We start from the raw sequence: 8,975 nt of genomic DNA, 5'->3' as shown, positions 1-8,975 counted from the left end.
ACTAAAAATTATAAATAAACAAAACTTACCCGAAATTTTTCCCAGTAAAACCCATAAACCTGAAACAAAAAAAAATGTGTTTGGTCACATGACTCCCAATATGTGGAAAAATTCTACACAAAAACATCAAACCATTTCAAAAAATATTTACATACCAAAGAGTAAAACAAAAATATTTCCGACTAAAATCTAATAAAAATATATCCAAAAAATCAGAGACGAAATCACACCGTTCCACCCCTCCACCCCCCACACTTCTTCACCGCTCCGCCTCCACCAACCAACTGACGAAACTCTTCGAAACATCTCTCGGAATTATAACAAACGAACCGCTTCGGACACTTTCGTACATCGCCGTCGACACACTTCCGGGATTACGTCAATAGTATCGGTGTCTTTATCTCGCACACCCCCGCAACAATACTCCGGATCGCGCAATTCCGGACGCACGTCGACGACGACGTTTACCCAAAATGAAACAGAATAGAGGTAAATTGCGTGCGCTGCGAGACACCTTCTGGTCGTCGTCTTCGAGGGGTCGAGGGATGGTTGGCGTAAAAATCAAGGTCGAAATGACGCAATTTGAGATCGAGGGAGGTTTTGATGGCGAAAGCAATTTTCACGAATTAAAGGAAAATCCAGAGGAAATGTTAGGCAGACTTTTACATGTTTGAAAATTTTAATTAGATTAGAAGGAAATGAAATGACAATGAATAAAAAAATAAAGATTCGAAACAATAACAGCAATTAGAGTATTAATAGAGTTTTATTTTAAGTGTCGTAAAATTATTTAAAAACTGGAAAAATCAAATTATTAGTCTAATAAGAGTACTGGCCATGAACCGATTAAATTAAATCAATTAAATTTACTAAGGCTTCCCAATTTTTAATCCAATTTTTTGCAATTTTCAGACGAAAGCTCTGACAATCGTTCATTTTCAAAAAAATTCAATCAGACTTTCAGTTTACAAGAAAATGACTTATTGCTTACATTTTAACGTCCGTAATTTTCCGATACCGTCTCTAAAACCCATAAAAATGCAAAACCGTATCGAAAACTCACATCGAAACACAAATTTATTATTAGAAATTGTACATTTCGCAACTATAAAAATATTTCCCCGACGATTCAGTGGCGTGCATTACATAAAAGAAAAATCTTTGCATAATAAATCTCTATTGTAACGATGTTGACATCACTCTTAGTCATTGTTGCACCTCCACGGAGATGATAGAGGGGAGGACGATTAACTCTCAATTAAAAACAATAACGGATAATTGTGTCCAAGGACGTTTTACGCCCACGCACCCACCAATTTCGCGATGATTTTGTTTCGGTTTTTGTACAGTTTTCGGGGTCGTCGACAGGGGGGACAGGTGGCGACGTGCATCTGCTCCACTGTTCAGCTGTTTCCGTGTTTCCGGTGTTCGCTCTCCGTTACGCACGTTTGAACGACGACGACGTCAGGAGCAGATATGCACGGGGATGAAGGGTTGAAAATACGCCACTCGGACTTTCGGTTAATACAACTTGAGACTCAAATAAAAATCGCAGTAAAAGTTATTCCCAATTTGACAATTTTCAAGCTCACAAGTTTCGAAAAGTTAATTAAGCTTAACCACGTCCATAATTGGAAGCTTTAAACGATCACGACCAACTTGAGTAACAATTCTTGCACCATAATTAACCAATAAAGTAATAAAATTAATCTAATGGTTATTTAATCTTTACTCTCCCATGTTTTCCATCAACTGACCCACACACACACACACACACCAGTCCTTGGATCAAATAATAAAACAATTTTGAGAGCTGCGTGCAATTCACGATCGTTCGATTTCCGAACGTTATGACCTCACATCAAACTTTTTTTTTCTCAGACATAATACGACACCAATACACAACATCCATTAAGTTTACAACGAAGAAAAGATTTCAAGAATCGAGTTATGGCAAACGATACAATTAAATGAACGTCTAACATTACTCGATACGAAATACAATACAAAAATCAGAAGAGTTCTCAGTTTTTTCTTCAGAAAATAATTCGATAACATCATACTGAAATTTTAAGATTGAAACTTCAGAAGAGTTCAAAATAATGCATGTAATTGCAAATATAGACATAAGTGGACTAGACATAAGGTTTACAACTTGCAATAAATCCTAAGAAAAACGCAGTCCACTTACATGTTTTTCCTCTACTTTCTTTAAAAGTCTCTCGTCAAAACTTGTTAATTCTTCTTGTATTTGTCGCTTAATCTAATTTCAATAAACTATCATTTGCGTAGAGTTTTCGATTAACATCGTTACCGCTCCGTCTTGATTCCAAACACAAACTTGTCGCTTTAATAATTTCGTCCAAGTTTCGTTGTTGGCGAGTTTGTGGCACACACTTTATATGCAGATTGTCTAAACTCAGCGACAAACTGAAAACCGAAAGAAACCTTGTTTAAATTCTTTGAAATCAAAAGCTGTTTCATGGTCGATTTTTCTAATTAGACGTCGGTTGGACAGAGGGCGTCATGTTTGTACTGCCATAAACATAATTTATGTTGGCAGATAATGTTTAACGGCGTATTCTTGGACCCATAAATCGATTTGGCAAACACTTTTAATGAAAAAGGTTTCGCATTTTACAACTGAGACGATCGATCGATAGGCGAGGTGTTTTTTTCAACTTATCGTAATCTTTCATAATTGCGAAACGGTGACAGAACTTCTATATAAATGTCAACGTTGAGAGGGGGTGATAACCCGTGACTATAACTATACTATCGGAGCCAATTTCCGATCATTAAGTTTCATAAAAGGGCCTTAAAAGAAGGGGAGGGCACGAGTAATGGACTAGTGTGTATGTATGAAGTGGTGTGATGGCACCCTATGATGCGTTTTTTGGGGTTGGCAAAAGTCAAATATTAACCGAGAAAAAAGTGAGTCATTCTCACGAAAAAAATTGCAAAATCCTAAATCCAAAACCAAATTTCCTTCATAATCTGAAAACCAATCCAAAAAATACAACTGCTACTGCAAAACCTTCTTTTCATACGAGCATAACAGAAAGTAAATTTTTCCACAATTTCAGAAAAGATACCAAAAAATTGTCAGTTGTAGTTATTTTTGCTAAATCGTAGGTAAAATTATGTGTATTACACTGGAGGAAAGTGTCTTTTTCTCTCTAGGTGGTTAACTTCCACCTGTGGAAACTCACACTTTCATCCAGTGTAATGCAAGAAACTCATATAAAACTACAAAACTAATCAAACGACACATCGCTCCGCAATAAATCTATCATTCGGATGCCCGTTAATTTGACGGTTTAACCCATCGATCGCAATTTAAGGGTAGGAAGAGGGCGTTTTATCACCGGAAATAAACATTCCTCAGCTTATATTCGCAACGAAAGTTTTTCCAAATGAATTTTTAGTACAGCACCCTGTATAACGCAAAAAAATCAAACTCTCGAATGTTTGTAACATTGGAAATTTATTGATCGCAGGTCGTTGACACAAAAAAGGGGGAGGACAAAGGTCGCACATATGTGGGCAACAGGTGTAACAACCCCTTTTGAAAAAAAAAAATTAATACAACAATCGAACCGCCATTTTGTCGCGTGCAAACCCCACGACGACGATAAACTAATCTAAAAGGACACTCCTTAAATAAATTAGAGCTAAATCGGTGACTTTGTGATAACAATTTTTATTAGACGCGTGGTCTTAATTAAACGTTATTAGATACGACCTGCTGGGGGGATATCAGTCGTTGAATTGCTTCCTAGGTACAATGTATGATGAGTTAATTCCGTTTCATCAAAATTGAGAAGAATTAAAAGACATTTTTGTTTTGTTTTGAAGCACGAACGAGCGTAGCAGTCCTTTATCGATGGCCTTATCGTCAGTAGCGGCAAGGGCCAAGCCCTCAGCTATTAGTTAATGCAAAGGAGCGGCCGCGCGGAAGTCGAAAAGGTGCGGCATTACGAACGTCGGGGTGCGGCAGGAATACACACGCTTCATTTATATTAGACATTGGTGGACGCGTCGATGGACGACGCCGGCGACGCCTAATTGCTGGGTGCGTCGCCACGACAGAACCGGACGTTCGAAAAGGAAATAAGATATCGGGGGACTACCACAATGACACCACCACCACTACCACCACTAGTCCAGGGACTGATTTCGACGAGATTATCGAATTAACGCGATTAGAGGTGGGGTCGACGCCACTGTCGAAACGGATTAGGATGGTTCTTTTTGGGAAATGAAACGACATGGTCGCCGGTGACCAAGGGAAAGAGGACGGAAAACAGATTAGTTGAAATGAGGAGAGGAATATTTGACCTGGATTATTTCAAGGCAGTTGGATGGAATCGTACATGCTGGAGCCACTTTATACAGGGAGGTCTAGAAAGTTGTTAGATGCTAACGTATAAAGGGCAACAACTCGCTGAGACATTCTGTATAGAAATATTGAAAAATGTGTTTTCGGTGGTTGAAGCCACACTGTCAAATCACGACGATTTGCCTTTTTGCGTTTCCTCAAGTCCCTCATCTTTATTTTGCACTTAAAGCTATCAAGTTACTTAAAAGCATTTCAATCATGTTAATAAAAAGAGTCAATATGGATTAGAACCGTCAATTGTTTGCATTGTGCATTACTTATTTCCCTGAAAATCAATTTAAAACTTTTCCTCTGTCATATCTCCTTGGCTCACCCCCTCGATGACGCCATCAGCTCCACCCTTAATTTAACCGTCTCGCCTAATTAAACAATTAAATCGAACAATTTATCTAATTTAACTCATGCTAGAAGAGGACGAAAAAACCACGTCCAATTATCCGCCAAAACAAAAGAACCATATTAAACCATTTAATGGCTGAATTACGCCATCGACAAATTATTAGAAATTAGCGTAGGTAGAGTCATAGTGTATAAAACCCATCGTTGCTAGTCTCGACCCCCAAAAAAAGTATGTTGGTACCAGTGCAAGACCATGTCTTTGTTCTTCCCTGACGTGATGGGCGAGAACGACGACGATAATAGCGAACTCAGCGATCAGACGAGGTTTCTCACCAAGGGAGCCTTCCTTCTGACACCATCGCACGATCTGAGTTTAGACAAGGCCGCCAACATTTGCGATAAACTCAACTTTCGGGGAAGTTTCAGTCTGACCAAGACCGCAACGGGGATCCTCTTCAAGTTCTCCGATCCGGAAGATTTCCAGCAGGTTTTTCGCAAAGGTTTTCATAGAGTAACCGGCGGACGATTGTATAGAAAAGTCAACATTCCGTGTCGGCCGCAGAAAACCTTCTCATTGTTGGTGCACGAGGTGCCAATTGACTTACCCGAAGATGACATCCGGGCAAGTCTATACAGATACTCCTCAGTGGTAAGTTAAAAAATTAGTACACTAAATGATTTAAAGTTTTTCTTAATTTTAGGTAGAAGTGACGCGAATGTCTCCAAAAATCGACCAACCCCCTGGTACCCCCAATCCAATTCGGGTGACCGTAGCCTCCTTAGACGAGTACAACCAACTCCTCCAACAAGGATTAGATTTTTACGGAGCGACGTATTTTCCTACCGAGCCGTTAAAAAAAGACCAACTAAGAGGAAGCAAAGAGAAGCTGTTGCCGGTCTTCGATTCGGCTGGTTTTACAAGATTACCGACACCGGCAAGTCGTCTTTTGAAACCGTCACGACCATGAGATGCGCACGTTTTAACTACTGTTGTATCAATGCACCTTAAAAAATAAACCATTTATTGCTACATAATCCTCGCATATTAAAAATAATGAGGCCACAACTAACAATGAAAACTCGACGAATACGAATCGGGCTCGAGAAAAGCGTAACTTAATCTTTTAATTATAATTTGAATAATGAGCCGACTTGAGAGGCCGGCCAAATTTATACAGGTTTGCCACTTTTCAGATACGATTTTAAATAAAAAAAAACATGCAAAATTGTTGTGTTTGTTACTCATTTTATGTCTCCATTTTCGACAATAATATATTATTATCTGTGTCAATTATTCACGCCACCAACGACAAATAAATCACTCATCTGTCATATAAAATACTTATTCGTCATTCTAAAATCTTAATGATGACAAGACGTCACAAAACAGCCATTATTCATTCGGATGATTGCTCCACTCGCTACGCTTGTACTCTTGATTTAGTTAGCCTCTAAGGCAATCCTGTCACGAATCATAATTTAACAGTTAAGTAAGTCAATGTCATAATCGTATTTTAAAATTGAGCAAAAATCATTTGAGAAGTTCGTCAACCCCGTTCGTTTCAACTCTCGGAAGTAAAAAAATTCACCACCCTGTATACCACTCGTTGCGATACGATCTGGAAGCGATAAGCTCTGCCGCAACATTCAGATCTGAAATTCTCGTCTTTATTACGTTCGACTGAGGCCGAATGCTCGATTTAGTCACGTGGCATCAATTTAATGCGGACTGAAGGATTATATCGATTGGCCACTTGAAAAAGATGTAAGACTCAACATAGATGATGACCTTTCTCTTTTATCAAAAGAAATTTTCACTTGATATAACATGCAATAACCCTCCAAGAGATGATCAAGTCTTCTTCCTTTCCCCGACAAATTACGTAGTGGATGAGACAAAAGTGCATCGAAAGCAGAACACATGCATCAAAACTCACCTGGAAAGATGATCCATCGTCGAAGAAGTGTCGGAACGAAGTCAGCTGAGAGCTGTGGCCTAGTTGGCATTGCAGGAACAAATCGGTGAGAGTAGGACATGCTTTAAAGCCGAGAGCATGCGCCCTTTGCGAAATGCAACAGGCGATCAATATGGGGGTTGAAGAGAAAAGAAACCCCCGTATACAGGCTAGCCCAACGACACCAAAAAGCCAAATCACTCACCAAGCAAAAACAAAAATCACACAATTTCAAAAGGTGTCCAATGAACCAAGGTCTTGGAAATCACCAAGTCCAAATTTTGGTTCTGCCCTTTGAAATGTGGGTAAAATTTTAATGCAAAAAATGTAGAGGATTCAAGCAGTAGAGCATATTCTTGGCCCTTTTTTTAGCTGAAGTTTATGATAGAATTTCTCCATAACTACGTACTTTTATCCTTGAAACACGACTGTTTTTCTGGTAGTAGTTTATGTCTTGTTAGTCCCTTGCAGTCATCATCTCCAAGTGTTGTAAAATCTCATTTTTCTCATGTCAATAACAAGTGAGTAATTTCATTTTTTCGCCTCGTTGGGTCATCCTATATAATCCGACAAATAATCCCATCCGTACTTCATCTTGACGCTTATTATCCAAATCACGGCAATATTTTATACTTGTCCCTTGACGATTCTCGTCTTACATCGTTTTAGTACCCCTGCGATAATTTTACGATTGGCGCCCAACATGTGGCACGCATACGAGAACAATTCTCCTCTCCCGACACACTGTTGATTCAATCATTAGGCACTGTTTGCTGAATTAATGGCGTCGGGACGGAGACTGACGCCACATCCAGACGGATCTGGCGCCGATTTGTAAGCGACGAAGTGGGCCAAGCAAGACGCCACCATCGCCGCCACCAAACTGACGGCGGCGGAATTTAACAACGCACCTGCCACGAACTGGAAAAGTTTCAATTTCTTGCAAATTTTGGGAAAAACTGACATAACTTTTTAGTGAAAGAGAAGTTAAGTTAAGTTTGCGAGTAGACAGAGTTAACATTTAGGATAATAAACAGGAACGTAACCTTTTTAAGAAAGAAATGCCAGAAATTCCTTAGTAACCTTATCAAGAATTTTGTAAAAAATAAAAAAATGTGATTATTTAAGGATTTTGAAAAATAAAATTTTGCCTTCTTGAAATCGAATTAACCGTTAACCGTATCTGAAAGCCAAATCCTCGTCCTTATCGTATCGTTATCGTGTCTGTGGCCCTTTCGGCCCGAAAATACATATAATACGTAAGGTTTGCGTGCGAAGCACCCCATCGGGAATACCCATTAGCTAATAGAATCCCAGTGCGAGAGCACCAACTACTCTCGTTCAACTTCCGAAAAACAACAAAATCCGCGACCCCTCATTACCCCACAAGATTCAAATGACGTCGCGACCTTTTCGGCACGAAAATGTCGACGTCTTCGGTCGACTGCCCACTTACTGGCATGTGAAATGCCGCCCCCATTACACTTTATAGTCTCGAATATGTCATATTTTTTACGACGGGACGCCGCCACCACTACCGCCACCGTCCCTAATTGACATTTCGCTTCGAGCCACCTCTCTCTTCAACTAATTACATGCACACATATGCCAATTGCATTCTATTTTGCATTTTTACGGTACGTTGTGTGAAGCGTGAGAGCGATGTGTGCCCCCTTCGGGTTAACGGCGAACGAGATCTGTGGGTGTGCTGCAAAAATCGATCTGGAGGAAAGTACTCGTGAGAACCAACATTTTTCCAATGACATGTTAGAAAATCTAAAAAAAAAGTTGATTTCTCCAATTTTTAATCTACTTTATTTTCTGGCCGATAATCAAATTGTCAATTTTGGTCTTTTGCGTTTATGCTTTTATGTAAATTCTGGGTCACGCACTGTTACATAGTCAATGTGAACGAGTCGATAAATTTGTGTTCTTGTTTTTTCAGAGAGAGTTCTTCGTTTCTTTGTTCGCCAAATATAACCAACGTCAATGATGTATTTTCGGATTATTACCAACTCTCGAAACCGTTCGAAAAAATTTTAAAGAAACGACGTAATTATTATTTTTGCTCGTCATAAATCTGACATGAAGGATTGTGCCTTTGTTCAAATTCTTTTGACATAACAATAAATAACAGATAACGAAATAATTTAAATAAACTGAATAAGTTGTAATAAATATTGGGTGCTAAAGATAACGAGATATTTACATAACAATCGAAATTTTTCAGTGATTCACTGCACCTATATCTCAATCTACAATTGCCCAATTTCTGCTAA

The 8,975-nt window shown here is 39.1% G+C and overlaps 1 protein-coding gene across 1 annotated transcript; it reads left to right on the top strand.

Annotated features, from left to right (window-relative positions):
* Positions 1-4,980: 4,980 nt before the first annotated feature.
* On the top strand, positions 4,981-5,922 carry LOC123008754. Its single transcript, XM_044404752.1, has 2 exons — positions 4,981-5,390; positions 5,443-5,922. Exons 1-2 carry the CDS (start codon positions 4,995-4,997, stop codon positions 5,707-5,709), a joined length of 663 nt encoding a protein of 220 aa, XP_044260687.1. The 5' UTR covers positions 4,981-4,994; the 3' UTR covers positions 5,710-5,922.
* Positions 5,923-8,975: the final 3,053 nt, after the last annotated feature.

This window comes from Tribolium madens, unplaced genomic scaffold (assembly GCF_015345945.1).
Source record: "Tribolium madens isolate multiple individuals breed KSU strain unplaced genomic scaffold, Tmad_KSU_1.1 Scaffold_71;HRSCAF=194;Tcas5.2_LG6, whole genome shotgun sequence".
NCBI classification, from domain to species: Eukaryota; Metazoa; Arthropoda; class Insecta; order Coleoptera; family Tenebrionidae; genus Tribolium; species Tribolium madens.
Note: the sequence above shows the minus strand (reverse complement) of the source record. Positions and strands in the feature narration are given on the sequence as shown.

Excerpts from the sequence above, each read along its gene's own strand:
- LOC123008754 (XM_044404752.1), top strand. The coding sequence starts at position 4,995 with ATGTCTTTGTTCTTCCCTGACGTGATGGGCGAGAACGACGACGATAAT. Across the intron at positions 5,391-5,442 it reads TATACAGATACTCCTCAGTG|GTAGAAGTGACGCGAATGTC; the intron begins GTAAGTTAAAAA and ends TCTTAATTTTAG.